Genomic DNA, 15,615 nt, shown 5'->3' with positions numbered 1-15,615 from the left:
CTATGGATTTCTTCTTCAGTTCAAAAAACTGTAAAATATTTCAGTTGCTTTTAAAAAGAAGTATTAAATGGAGCATATATGAGAGCTTACTAAAGACCTCTCCACCTTATTTTTTGTCCCTTGAAAAGATCTAGTTCTCAGAATCAGGTTCTTCCTTATTAGCTTCATGTAAAATCTAGTTCCAAATGTTACATGTGCATATTATAAGAGACAGTGTCTGACAAGATGAACCTGAAATATATTGTCCCCTTAAAAACCTGGTATTTGAAAACTGGAAAAAAAAGCCCCTTTTGGCACTGGAAAGTTGTTTTTTTTCCCTATAGATAAACTGATCTACCAATGAATCAGGATGTGGAACACATCATGTGTAATTTATTTATAGGCCAATTTTCTTATGAAATTCAAAGTAATGAAAAATAAAATAATTATCCATGGCTGGATGTAGATGATTAGTCATACTGTATTTTAGTTCAGCTGATATAAACTAACACATTTACTGTATAGATTCATGAATAATTTGAGAATTTTAGGTGCCAAAATGCACCCCAATAATTGGGTTTGGCTTATCCATGGATAGGCCTATCTATGAGTATATATGGTTATACTTGTTTAAAGTACACGTACATTTAACCAAAATACCGTGAAAAATGGATAATCCAAGGATTACTCAAAGATAAGCCAATTGTCAAAATTAAAATATATGAAAATTTTGGGGGTGGATGGCTTATTTTTTATGGTATTTTGGTTCAAAATTCAAGAGTTGACTTATCCGCGATTAGGCTTATACGTGAGTATATATGGTAATATTCACTAAAGCAATTCAATAAACCAAAACAACTTTCAACAACTTGGGTTCCTCCATAGGATTTAAACTAAAACTCACTTCAGCCCAGGCAACATACAGGTATGATAGGAGTAGTAATTCAAACCCAGATTTGAGAATGCTAACTTTTTAAATTAAATAAATTCACTATTGTTTCTCCAAATGTAAGGCATTTTCTTTCCTAGTTAATTCAAATAAATCTGCATCACAAGAAACTAAAAAAGTAAAAGTGAAGAAACTAGAAGTGGCTGAAATTATACAGAAAATATTTTGGTATTAATTTTCTCCTGAGTGACTGAAGATTACATAATCTTCTATTGTATTTATCAAATTATCATGTTCCTGTATTTAAGTTAGCTTTAAAGTAAAACAGGTTTGTGATGTTGGTTTGATGTATTTATGCTAAATTACTTTTAGAAGTTATGTTGAGGAATGCTGTATTGATGATAAAGCACAGGTCCTGTCTACTGTGATTAATGAAGGGGAACTGCCATCCCTGTTATAAAGGAAAAGACTTCTATCTGCAGTTAGCTTTATGTTTCCAATCTTAAATTTGATTCTTTAATAAACAATTGAAAGCAACAAAGTAAAAGCAGAGTCCCTCTAACTTTCCAGGTTTTTTTAGAAGGTCTCTAAAAGAAATAAACCAAAGGGAAATCTGGTATTAGTAGGAAAAAAATAAATAATTAAACATGCAATAGTTACAATAATAAGGAGATACAGGATTGTTCTACTGTCAGTACAACTAATGATAAAAAATACAGAATCTAAATATACACTAAAGATCTATCTATCTATCTATCATCATCATCTTTAATGTCTTTTTATATTATATTTTTCACTCTAGATACAACCCCTTGTACATCTGTTTCTGTGAAAAATGTTGAGTGCTTCAACTGTGTCAATGAATCAAGGAGCATTATACAATGAGGGGAGCTACAATTCTATCTATAGTTTGATTTTTCAAATTAAGTGCTTTAATGTTGGTATCTTTAAAGAGTAAGTAAAGATATTATGCTAGTGAATTGTTAATAAAGACTTATGCTACTTTGAATGCGTTATGACTTTGGGATCAGAAGCTAAGCAGGGTTAGGCTTGTTTGGCACTTGGATGAATCTCCCCCAACCCCCCCCTCCAAAATCTTAGAGGTGTAGACTAGACAGAGATGATGAAGAATGCAATGCAAACCACTTCTCTACATGCTAGGAAACACATGTATATAAAATGGGTATATTAGGAAAAATCTCGATTAAAATAGGAATGAATTAATTTTTTTTTTCTCAACAAATTTGCAACTTTGCAGAAATGGTTCAGAGCAAATGCCAGGGAAGAGGTGACAGAAGAATAGGAGAGCTCATGTTGAGGCAACAGCTGTGGTTACAGGAATGATCAAAGGCAAACTTAATGCTGGACAAATGAGAATAGAACAGAAACAAATATAGACAAATTTGGGCATCTCTAGGGTTTTGTTTTTCTCTCCAGGGTTTGTTTGTTTGTTTCTCTTTCTTTCTTTCTTTCTTTCTTTCTTTCTTTCTTTCTTTCTTTCTTTCTTTCTTTCTTTCTTTCTTTCTTTCTTTCACAATATCCATAACTTTAAAAGGTAACTGAAAAAAGGAACTGACTTCGTAGAAGCCATGTCAGAGAGTTTTATACTCATTTTATCTGTCACAGAATTTCCCAATAATTTATCCAGAAAATACGATCAGTGAATTGCCCTGCGTTCCCTGCTGTCTTCTGTGCCCTTTTAAAGATTAGCCCAAAATTAAAGTTTAGGAAAGGATTAGTGGTAGCTTAATTTTTCAAATTCCATTTCATCTAGTTTCCAATTTTTAAAATTTAAATTCATTCTCCCCACTTGCACATCAGAATGTGACTGCTTTTAAGTTTTTAAGTATCTTTGTTGCATCTTCTGTGGTAAATTCATTCAGTTCCCCGCAAACCCTTTATCATTCTTATTACATTTTTCACTCCTTGGCAAAACACTTCAAAACACTGAAGTGGTTCCAACCTCTCAGAGATTTGGCACTGCTACTTAACCGCATCCTAAATTACCTAGGATGTCTTCCAAAGTGGGCATGCTAATCTTTGAAAGGAGGAACTCACTTCAAAGACCAGTTTTACAGTACTGCAATAATCAAAGCAGCTCTCTGAATTATTTTTCAGACGTAGTGACTATATACTTCCAACCGGTTCAACAATACTTGTTTCACACTATGGTACCCCAGTTCCTCAACCTTTAACTTAGGCTCAAAGCTGCAGTTATGACATAATAAAATATAGTCTGTACATAAGTTAACCAAAACATCTATATATATCCTAAGCAGGCAGAGTAGGAAGGAAGAAAAAGGAAAGGAAAAAAGGAAGAAATGCTTCAAAATGCGACATGCAACAGAGCCTTTCACACCTCTCTTCCTCACAAAGGCATACTTTAATTGTTGTTAATTTTATGGTGGTGATTGATTCCCAGACACTTTCTGAAAGGAGAGGTGGCCAGTTTTTATGAATGTGCATGCATATATTCATAGGTGGTATTTTATCTATGTTTCTACATCTCTGTTTTACTGCAGGGGGCATCTCCCAAAAGGGATAAAAACAGGGTACCACAATGAAAGGGGGAATAAAGGCTATGGTCCGCAAGAATAATATACAATTAGGTATAATAAGTTCTATTTGTCTCCATGACTGAAAGACAGTCAGAGGCTCGCTGAAGCTGAAGTATAGAGGAATAGAAGGGTAAGGATCATACCTGTAAAACAAACATTATACTGATGGCATTGTGTAAACAAATCAATAAATCATGGTCACAAGGTTATTAACAAGATATAGTGTGTATGGGTAACAAACAAGACAATCTGAATGGCCCTGCCTTGTGTAATATGAACTTATTGTATGTAATGCTATGCAAATAAATGCACATACTATTTGACACACTCATGAGATGTGCCTACAGGGAATGAATACATTTTGACAGGAAAAGCAAGATTCAGACTTACGCTGACATTTCTTTACATCAAGAGCATCGCCGAAATACCCGTCAGCACACTTCTCACAGTACTGGCCTGTTGTACCTGGCTTACATTTAAGACAAGCTCCAGACAAGCTGTCACAGCTGCCAGGAATGGAGAAGTCAAGGTTGTCATTACATTGGCAAGGCTGGCACAATCCCCCTGGTTTTGAAGGTTGTCCAAAATAGCCTTCTGCACACCTAGGGTGACAGACAGATCAGTTCAAGCATTTACTTTGGCCTGTTGGTATTAAGAAATAATTACAGTTTTGTTGCCTTATGAATCACTAAAAATAGCTTGATTTGGGTACTCTGAAGCATTTCCAGGTCCTCTTTCCTCACTTAAAAACAAACAAACAATAATAACAGTATAGTAGAATCATTACCAGCTGAAATCTGCCAGCTGTGCTTTGTGTTAAATAATAATGTGGAAGAGGGAGAATAAGGAGGGACTATGCCATAAGAACTAAAGATGAGCAAAATCATAGTAAGAAATACCAACTTTGCATTGAGGTTTACTGTACATGATACCACCCAGAAGGACACAATACCATTACTTACTCAGAAAACTGTTATTCTCTTCCTCAATATGAAAATCCCTGTTTAAGATGGAACCTAATAAACTTTCTTTGCAAACTGACAAGGAAATAGAGTGTATGCATAATAAATCTATATCTCCATCCACAATAGAAGACTGTTTTGAATTATACATGTATGCAAATTCATTAGCGTACTCTGAATGTGTTTGGGATGGTAGCTAAAACTCTCTTCGGACACTTACCAGCAAAATGGGCATATCTGTAATGTTTAGAAAGATACAGAAAATTTTAATGACCAGGCCATATGAACACTGTTCATGGTCAGTTTCAAAGAGTGTGACAGGGCAGAAGACAAATGGCGCCATAAGATTGTAGTCTTCATTCCTGGTAATATATAACAATCCTTGATGCATCTGATACACCACTGTTAGAAACTGAATCCTATGCTTACAGGCTTAGTCTGATTCTTTTGTTCTTAAATTACACAGAATCATAGAAGAAAGGCTCCCATGTGGCCAATCCAATATGATTTCTGGAAGTATATTGAGACAATGCAGACTCCTCCAATTAATAGTCATTGTTCTCTTTGCTTATCTGGTTTTGTTAGGTTTTTTTTTTTTCCCATTTAGGCTTTGTCTTTTATCCGATAATGCCAGCAAAAATTTTCAAAGCCTACTGTAATAACAACACCCCAAGGATTTGTGCGGAATGCACAAACTGCTAATCATAACTAACTCTTCAACAAATGACAATCCACTTACATTGCTTTTGGGGATTCTGCTAATTAAACTTAATATAAACTTTTGTCTCTTGGCTTTTTCAAGTGGTTTGGAGTTGGATTCTACCAATGCGTCCATAAGCCTATTGAAGCATTCTACCAAAACAAGCTCTTCTAACAGAAGAAGAACCTACCTTGAGACCTTCCAGTTCAACTTGGGAGGTGGAGACACTGAAGCTGTTCTTTCCCCCTTGCCTCTCAGCACTTCAGACCCTCTCATCTATCCTGCCTAGCCATAGACATATATTCCTAACCATCCTGATATCAAAATACAAAATGAGTGACATGACATCATGACACAAGCTCCACCCTTTCACACACAAGTAAGTAATGGGCACAGTTTGCATCACAACGTTATAACACATGTTTACTTGCTCCATCAACCCCATGGACGTCTGCCATGTATAATAGATGGCTGTAACCAATCCATATCTCAGCTACTTAAATCTTAAATTCTTTGTTACTTAGCCAGAAATGAATACAGCCTGGCCAATAGAAATCCAGGAGCGCTCTGCTTGTGCCAGACATTCCTGGGTCTTTCATTATTGAGATATGATCTTGGGGATCAATAGCTGTCAGCACCAGCTAAACTACAGGATCCTCATTTACATTTCTACTGAAATATAAGTTGAATGCTTACATTTTGAACTTGCTACAAAACAATAAACTTACTTTGGACTATAAGAAAGCACTGAGTTAATGTTGACTGAATAGAGAGAGTCCAGATTTCAGATTTTTATTCTCGCAAAGTCAAAATATGATTATAAGGGGAAAAAAAGCACAGAGATTTAGAGTGAGGGTGTAGAGATACTTATAAAAAGATAGTTGTTCATGTTTTCCTTGTGCCTCTTTGCTTTAGTTACATCAAGAGCAATATTCTCCTAATCTATCTGGAAACTACCTACATGTTTCCTCTGACAACTATAAAGTCATTTCCTTTCAAAAGTTCATTCATGCTGTGACCCTTAGGTTAGAGCCACTCAGCATGGATTCATAAAGAATCAGATTAATCTATTCAAAATGGATTACTTGTGAAATAATTATTATTCAATATGAATGAGGGGAAATTATTAGAGCTGCATATGCTGATTTCTGAAATAACTGAGCATTAGAGAGCAGCAAGGATTGAGATGCATCAGATCCAACTGTGCTTGCTTTTTCAAACACTGCAGCTTAAGCAAAGCTATAGAAAGTAAGCCTACGCAAGACAGCTTGGCTGTGCACCAGTGAGGTGCTTTGTGCCTAAAAGGTGATGCAAGTTTCAACACAGTTTCCCTCAAGGAAGTGCTTCGCATCGTTTCATACTCTCCTTTTAGGCTCCTTTGGAGGCCTCTTCCAGATTTTGCAAATGCCAGAAAAGGCTGCAGAGAACACTCCTATGCAGATCAAAGAGAAGCAAAATGGCTGCTTCACTCTTAAAAATGAACAAGTTGTATTGCTTCACAAAGCAGCTTTGAGTCAGATGGAGTGGGTTCATTCAAACCTAGGTGGAAAAGGAGCATCCCCTGCGGAATAGCAGTTTCAAACAACAGATGTAGACCCACTGCAAAGAATGTTTTTAAATTCTTGAAAGAGGATCCACAAGGTCACTTTGTTTTCAATTTACCTCAGTCACTTCCATGTTTTTCTCAATTTTCTGCTAACATTTCCTGCTTTAGAAATTTCTGAATGTTTCTTGTTTTTCTTACATTAAAATAAAATCATGTTAGTGGTTTCTTGTTCCCCTCTGAAATAAATTCCTCTCAGTTATCTCTGAGGGCTTCTGAATTCAAGAGTCACAACCCTTGCTGAACATGTGTTGGCCCACACATCTCCAGCTCAGCTGCAGCACCTCAGATGTTCTTGATGAGAAATGAGAACTGAATTTCAGCGAAGGGATGGGGAGAGGGAGAAGGGAGGGAAAGAGAGAGAGAGAGACAACATCTCAAGTACAGGGATTAGGTTATAAAAATGAAAGCAATAAGGAATCTGTTGAAGAGTTAGAAAAGGATGGCAAGGAAGGTAAAAACATTCCAAATTTACTGAAGGAGAAGAGATATCAAATTAGGAAACAGCAAGGCAATCGTTACAGAACATATAAGGACACATAAAATACAAAATGATGGTACTTCTTAAAAGGAAATGGGTAAGAGAAGATGAAGCAGCAGCAGAAGAAATGGGCAACTGTCATTTCAGAGAAACACATATAAATGTAGCCCAATAGTCTATAAGAAGTTGACAAGGAAAAAAAACAAAACAAAAAACACTCCAAAAAGTAACACCCATGAAGTCAGTTCAAGTACCAAGAAATCATGGTGGCTCCAAGACAAAATCAATGAGGAATGCTTCATGATAATTTTAAATTAGTTAATTTAATAGCTATATACGACTCAGAGCAGCACTGGGATGCTAAAATAAGAAGAGATTCCATGCAAATTCCAAAGTGATTACTCATTTCCATTTAATAGCATCTATGGAAGGCTTTCTAAATGTAGACAAATGCAACTGGCTTGAGCATTTTTATGCAATTTGTAACAATTAAAAAAAGCACTTATGCTGATTCATTCCTTGTTTTCTATGGGTGGTACTTGCTGATGGAACCCATCAGTGACCTCCACATGGACCAACTATCACTAAGTACTTTTCAGCTGATTTGCTTCTTACATTTATTAGCTTCACATCTCTCAGGTTTGAGAGGAGACCAGCCAGAGAGGAAAAATTGACAGAAATAGCATTCAGCAGTCACAGCAACAGTGATAAGTGAGTGAATACATAAGTCCTCCTTGTGGCAGGTGGTTTAGGCCAAATATAGCACAATATGGGCTTTCTGTATATACCGAATCCTTTGATTCATTTCCCAGTCCAAATGCAGACATGTTTCCTGTTAATGAATGTAGCATACGGTTAATTGAATATACTTTCTAAAATCCTCCTCCTTACTGTTACACTGAAAGGAACATTCTATATTTGTTTGCACTTCTTTACATGAATTCCAATTCCTCAAATTCCGGACACTGCAGTAGGTATTCCTAGTGCATCTGTATCTGTGCCTTTTTAAAAAAAAGTGATTCCACATTTTAATACTTATAGTGAGATTCTATGCATGTCCTGATCTTTCTCCTTATAAACTAGTTGTATAGGAACTATCATAAGCCTGATGAATTATCTTTGGGGATTCATAGGAGTGTGATTTTCTTGGTTCTTCCTGACCTTTCAGCAGCTTTCAATGAACTGAATGACCCATCATCTAGACATTTGGTACTAGGAGATACTGATTTGCATGTATCCTATCATGTCCTACCTGTCAGATAAAGGTACTCATTTCTATGTGCACACATGTATGCATCTGTGTGCATACGTAAGGGAAATCGCCATTCCAGACTTGTGGTCCATTTGTCTGGAAGACACTTCCCCAGAAGAAGCAAGACTGCAGTTTCAGAGTGCTTCAGAATCTGGATATCTTTTTGGTATCCCAGACTATAGTGATAGCCAGAAGTGTCTTTTCTCCAATAAGACTGACTTTCAGGCAATAACTCCTCCCTTTGATAATGAAATATTCTACATTTTGTGAAATGAATACTCTGTGCCATACAGTCTCAGTGTGAACCAAAACTGCCTTGATATCAGTAAATGAGTTGACTTGTGCTGTATTAAAAGGACAGCTTTTCTTTATGCAAAAATTAAATGGTTCAAAGCTGAGAAAGGCATGTATCAAGATTATATGCTATCACCTTCTTTTTTTATTTTACATGGACAACATATCATGAAAAATGCTGGACTAGTATAAATATTAATTGATATTACAATTGCTTGGAGCAAAAAATCAACAATCTCAACAATGATGAGCCGCTTTTATGGCTGGAAGTAAGAAAGACTGAAGGAAGATCTTCTAGGTAAAAGAAGAAAGTACAAAAGCTAGTTTAGTGCTCTTTGTTAAAAATGTAATGTCAACCTAGTGCAAATAGGCAGGAAAGGAGTAGTAATACATTTTATTTGCTAAATTCAAAAATTCACAAGTGTGGTGACTGTAGCCATGAGATAAAGAGATGTTTCCTACTTGGAATAAACAGTATGACACACCTATATAGAATACTAAAGAGCAGAGACATCACATTGTCAACAAAGGTATATATTGTCAAAGCTATGGTTTTCCCAGTTGTAACATATATTTGTGAAAGTTGGATCATCAGAAAGGCTGAATTAAGAAAAAGAGATTCTTTGCAGTCCTGAAGAAAATAGTTGAGAATATCATGGTCTGAAAAAACCCAAGTGATTCAATATCAGATCAAGTTAAACCAGATTGCTGGTGTGGGTCTTCCGGGCTGTGTGGCCGTGTTCTGGAAGTTTTGTTTCCTAACGTTTTGTCAGCATCTGTGACCGGCATCTTCAGAGAGCAGGAGCACAGCCAGGAGCAGTTCTCTCTGTGCCCAGGATGATGTGACCCTTTCGTGGGTATTTATAGAGATCTGAAGGGAGGGGGATTGGGGGTATGTGGTGGGGGGTTAGGGGGTAGGGGTGTGTGGGGATGGGGGGGTTGGGTTAACAAGTGGCTGCTTGTTTTGGTGTCAAAATATGTGTGTATCTTCCTGGGGGTTAGGCAGGGTTTTTTCTTCTATTGAGTTGTTAACGAGTGGCTGCTGGGGGTGATTAGTATGTTCATTGTGTGAACTGTTCACACGTCTTGGTGGTTGAGCTGAGTTCGTTGACCTTTTGCAGGCTGTATTTTTCAGGATTGGTAGCCAGGTTTTGTTGATTTTTAGACTCTCCTCTTTTGCATATAAGAGAATGATTGTTGCAAGAAATAAGAATGAAAGATAGTGTATAACATGTATATGGATAAAAAGTAAATGTTCTTCGGAAGTTTTTGGCAGAATTTTAATCAAAAGGTTATGAGAGAAAACAAGGAGGAAAACTTGAAAAGTGTAGCTTTAGGCCGGAAGAGGTTATATAGATTATTTTATGTTTGTTGATTTAGAGAAAGTATATGATAAAGTGAATAGGCTTGAATTATGGAACATTTTGCACAAATACAGAGTTGAAGGTTGGTTGCCCAGTGCAATTAGAATGATATATGGTGTAAATAAAATAGTGTGAGAATAAATTGAATGCTTAGCAAATTGTTCAGCATTGAGCAGAGAGTAAGGCAAGAATGGGTAATGGCTGTTGAATGTGTTTATGCATAAAAGTATACGGAATACTTGTTGTGACATTATACTTATGGGGTAGTAGAGGTAAATGTATGTGTATGTATGTTTGTAAATGCATGCCTTGTTATTGATTTAGAATTTAGATAATTTGCAGCAAGGATAGATTCTGTGATGCAACAAGGAGTAGAAATCTGAAAATTAATGAATCATAATCTGAGGTAGTTTTAAATAGTAATATTTATTAAAAATCAGAATTAATTCCACAAAAACTAGTTTGAAGAAACAAGGCTGCAGAAAAATGCTAAAGGGAACAAAGTTTTAATTTAACTATATGGGACTTTCCCCATGCTTTTGCTCAAGAAACCAGGGTGTGCCATATGTGGAAGATAGTGAAATGATTTGCAGGTATGCAGGTTAGCTGCAATATAAGTGGGATATCCCCTGACAAATAAGCAACTGTAGACCATGAGCAGCAGTGTCAGCAGGATGTGGTGAACTGCATGGGAGAACACAGTTTTTTACAAAATGCCACAGAAATCCAAAAATGGCATTGTGACAGGGTGAGCATGGACTGCTTTAAAACTCCAGCCCCAACATTAGATGGGCTTATGACCAGGCAACCATAAGTGAGGTTGCAGCAACTCTATTGGGTGAGGCCCTGTGAGGAAGAAAGCAATAGCAAGCTGGTTCTTTACATGTGCCAAGAAAATTTGTGAAAAGAAGCTCAACAACCAAAAAAAATCATATTGCTGAAAGTTGAGGCCTCCAGCTTGCAGGTAACTACTTGAGTACTGGGGAAAAAAACCAAAGAGCTATATCAAATAAATCTAGGCAGTATGATGTGACAAGATCAAAGCCTTCAGGCAGTTCAGTTGCTATGTAGCAGCACTGAAAGAAAAGCTAAGTGTTCTACTGAAAACACTTAGAATGGGAATATGAAACTTCTGCAGTATGATCCAAGCAAAACTGGATATGGTTTAAGTGGAAATGACATGGACTAGGACAGAACTTCTACAAGTAAGTGAACTAAAATGGACAGGAATGTGACAGATTCAAAATATTCTATTTTGGAAATGAAACTCACACACACAAAAAATGAAGTATTAATTATCATCCCCAAACATATCACTACCTGTATAATGGGATACAATCCAGTCAGTGACAGAATAATTTCCACCAGGATTCAAGCATGGCCACTTAATTTCACAATTGTATAGATGCATGAACCAACAATGAATGCTGAAGAAGTAATTGTTCTATTCTATGGAAGACTACAAGCAATAGATCAACCACCAAGAAGGATGTTCTAATAATTATTGGTGATTTTAATGCAAAAGTTGGAGAGGAACACTGTAATCAAATAGATAATATCTTATATAGCAACAGATGGAAAAGCTCTGTGCTGAATTAGAAAACACTGCTGGGCGCTGGCTGTGGATCAGACCATCAGCTACTAATCACAGAAATACACCTCAGACTGAAAAACAGTCACAACTGCAAGGTAGGTGGCTATATAGATTGATATAATAAGGCCACGGAAGCATCTAAGAAAATAAGACTGGCAAAAGTCAGAAGAGATCTAGGGAAAATTAAATAAATTAATGCAAACTTTGAATGACAGGTGAGAAGAGATAAAGAGGTATATTTGAACTTGAAGTGTAGACATATAGAAGAAAATAAGTAAATGGGCAGAAAAAGGGCTGTATTTAGAAAATCAAAGAAATAAAATCAAACAAATATTCTAACTCCCTGTCAATGTCATAAGGAACAATCATGGAAAGATGGGAGGAATACATGAAAAACATCTACAAGAAGACCAATTCAAATTATATTGTACTAGAAAAAGAAGAATATAAGGAGGAATCAATGGACTTTAAGGAGGAAGTCACATGGCCTATATATTACTGCAAATAAGAAGTGCCAGGAGTGGATGAAATCCCCATATTGCTTTTAAAGGAGGGTAGTTTAGAATCGATAAAGATGATGACAGTCCTCTGCCAACAAATACAGAAAAATGAAGCATGGCCCAGAGTAGAAAAAGTCTATGTATGTTCCCATCCCTAAAAAACTAGATGTAAAGGATTGTCCTAATTACAAGACAATACTCCTAATAGCACATGCTAGCAAGATTCTGCTGAAAATTCTGCAGAAGAATTTAAAGCCCTGTATGGAGAGAGAAGTGCAACTGAACAAGCAGGTTTCAGAAATAACAGGAGAACATGAGAACTTACAGCTAATATTAGATTGATGATTGAAATAGTAACAGAACATCAAAAAGAGTACTACTTCTGTTTTATAGACTACTCCAAAGCTTTTGATTGTGTTGATAATTCAGCTTAGGAAGCCTTTCAAAGCAATGGCATACCCCAGAATTTGATTCTTCAGATAAGGAATATCTACAATAACTGGGAAGCCATTTAGTAACAAGAAGTTATTTGGCATCAGAAAAGGAGTCAGAGAGGGCTGTATTCTATCACCATACCTGTTAAATCTATACACTAAATATATCATATAGACTGCAAGAGTGGAAAAACTAAAACTTGGAGTTGAAATTGGTGGAAGGGATGTAAATAACCTGAGATATGTGGACATTACATTGGCTGCAGAAACTGAAGAAGACCTAAGAATAATCACACCAAAACAGGAGATTGAAAGACAGGGCTTTCCCTGAACATCAAGAAAGCTAAAATTACATCAACCGGAAAACTAGAAAAATGAAGATAAACAATGAGACAACAGAAGTAGTTGTCAGTTATAATTATCTAGGCTCCATAATTGATGAAGATGATGAATATGCAAAAAAGATTGAGAAAATAATAGCAATAATAGCAATGCGGCATTGAAAAGGCATTGAGAGGCCTAGACAAATTCATGAAAGATGGAGACATTTCAATTAACGTCTAACGAAAGTTAGAATAGTCAATTCAACAGTATTCCTGTTATAAAGTACAGATGCCAGGGATGGACTCTGTGCAAGAACAAGAGGAAGAAGATTGATTCCTTTAGCTATGGTGCTGGAGAAGGCTGCTTCACATTCCTTGAGCAGCCATGAAAACCAACTATTGAACACTCAAGGACATCAAGACAGAATGCTCACTGGAAGCAAGTATCATGAAACAAAATCTAGGACACGTTATAAGGGCTGATGCATCTACGGAAAAGATGATGGCACTAGGCAAAGTGGATGAAAGGAGAAGAGGCAGCCGACAACACATGAGGTAGATAGATGGACTGCTGGAAGCTACAAAAACGCTCCTGCAAAAATTGTATAATGAGGTGAGAAACAGAATAGCTTGGAGAGTATCCATTCATAGAGTCACCTGGAGTCAGCTACGACTCAATGGCTCATCGCAAGAAAAATATTGGATTTTAATATAATAACAGAAAGCTGGGAGAGAAATGAGGTAAAAGCGCAAACTGTCTGCAATTCATGCTCTCCCTTTGGATCATACTTGCCTTTATGGATTTTTAATTTGTCATAATTTTTAAAACATTTCACTCAACCCATTTCAAGGAAAGAGTAAAAAAAGAATAAAATGAAGAAAAGATGGACAGTTTTCATCACTGACTCCCAAATGTCTACATTTGTCTTTGTTCACTCACTTGGGAAGACATGCATTTTTATCAACCAGAAAGTGGAGGATGGGTAGGAGAACACTTTTGAAATATTTGCAACACTGAGACAGTATTAAGAATCCTATTTCCAGATACTAAACAAACCACTTTAAAGAATCAAAAGCTAATAAGTTTGAAAATACATAATTAAAAATATTAAGATAAAGAAATCTAGCCTTCTTTCTCACTTGCATTGTTTGGCTTGTTCTAAGGAGATGAAATGGCAATTCATTGAATAATTGATTAAATACACTCTCAGTATTCCAAAGAAATTTGGAAGGCAGTATAACAAAAACTAAACCATTCACAAAACCCAGCAAAAATAAAAAGGCATAACAATAGGAAAATGTTTTTTGATGTTATACTTAATGTTTGTCTGGAAAATTAAGCAAAAGAATACCTGCTGGCTCATAAAGCAGCTGAATGCATTTTCTCATTAAAATAGGAATCCTGCATATCATTGATACTCTACTGCAATTATGGGGCAGTACCATGGGTATTTAAAATAAAGATGGCTATATTACTATGAAAAGATGTTAGCCTTTTTAAAAAGGATTGTTTAACAGAGCATTGTTAGATACCAAAAGTGATGCAAAATGTTCTTACCTTTCGCAGCGTAAGCCAACATACCCGGGGGGACATGCATCGCATATGAATCCATGACTTTGGTCCAAATGACATGTGGGGCTAAAACTTTGTTGTTGGGGTAGGGCAAGAACAAGGATAGGGAAAAAACATAGAAAGAAATTCATTAGCAGCATACCCACTGTTGTTTTTCAGAGAGCGCTGCTTTCAAAACAGAGCCAGGGGAAAGTCTGTCTGGTCTCACACACAGGGCTTAGGTTTGGCTCCAGCCAGTGGAGCTATTTCTGCCGACACTGGATATAGCTCAAATGGGTGGCAGTATTCAAATGAGATGTTTTTATGGACCCTTAGTCTATCAATGAGGCTCTACGCCATTTAAAAAAGCAAGAATGTACAGCTGTTTGCCTGAGCCCTGAAGGGCCTAGCAACACTAGATTCCCAAGTGAAAGCTCACTGCAGCTGAAGGACAATTGCATGGATAGCTGAAGAAACCCACCTTACATAAACAGAGAAACCAAGCTGCTGCACAGAAGGGAAAGAAAGGAATCTTGAGAATTATGCTGCTTTTTAAAGGACAGTGTCCAACAGCATGTAATTGCATAGATCAGCTGACTAAATTACTAACAACTTTAAGCTTTCCTTAAGGCAGGATCCAGTTGTTGACTTTCTGTTGGCAGAAGATGTCCTTAGAATGGGAGAATGCGGTTTCCTGAAACCACTGCAACTTTCTGCGCTATTTTGAAGAGTCCTCTAATTCACTGAAGCAGATCTGAGGGGGAGCATGAGGATGTAGGGGAAGAGGACTAGCCAATGATCACAATACTTCTCATTCTTCTGACAGTTCCTTCCACACCAAATAGGTATCACCCATAAGCAATTCTATTCACAGCCAGGAGTGTCAAAAGAGGTGGGCATTTCCAATCATTTCAGTATATCATAATGCAATCCTATCAATGTTTCCTCAAAAATAAACCTCACTGTGTTCAGAGGGACTTGCCCCCAGGTAGCAGAAACTGATTGCAAAGTTCATTAATCATTCTCACCATAATAGCAGTTTCTTCACCACTTCTAGCCTGAAGTTTCAAATGGTTTCATATATCAGAAATGGAGCTTTATATTGATTTATTTCATTTTCCTCTCTTTTT

At 36.6% G+C, this 15,615-nt stretch overlaps 1 protein-coding gene across 4 annotated transcripts in view; it reads right to left on the bottom strand.

The window, feature by feature from the left end:
• Positions 1-15,615, bottom strand: part of LAMA2 (laminin subunit alpha 2) — a 426,899-nt gene that overhangs the window by 154,857 nt on the left and 256,427 nt on the right. For all 4 annotated transcript variants that reach the window (XM_088140697.1, XM_088140685.1, XM_088140689.1 and 1 more), the window contains exons 18-19: positions 14,492-14,578; positions 3,817-4,028 (exon numbers count right to left, since the gene is read on the bottom strand). In XM_088140697.1, the coding sequence (XP_087996823.1) occupies positions 3,817-4,028; positions 14,492-14,578 (299 nt within the window). The remainder of the gene's footprint in view (positions 1-3,816; positions 4,029-14,491; positions 14,579-15,615) is intronic.

This window comes from Python bivittatus, unplaced genomic scaffold (assembly GCF_059951505.1).
Source record: "Python bivittatus isolate LINGU-HERP-01145 unplaced genomic scaffold, Pbiv_v1 ctg000020_np1212, whole genome shotgun sequence".
Classification (NCBI taxonomy): Eukaryota; Metazoa; Chordata; class Lepidosauria; order Squamata; family Pythonidae; genus Python; species Python bivittatus.
The sequence above is the reverse complement of the archived record's forward strand: the minus strand, read 5'-3'. Positions and strand labels throughout refer to the sequence as shown.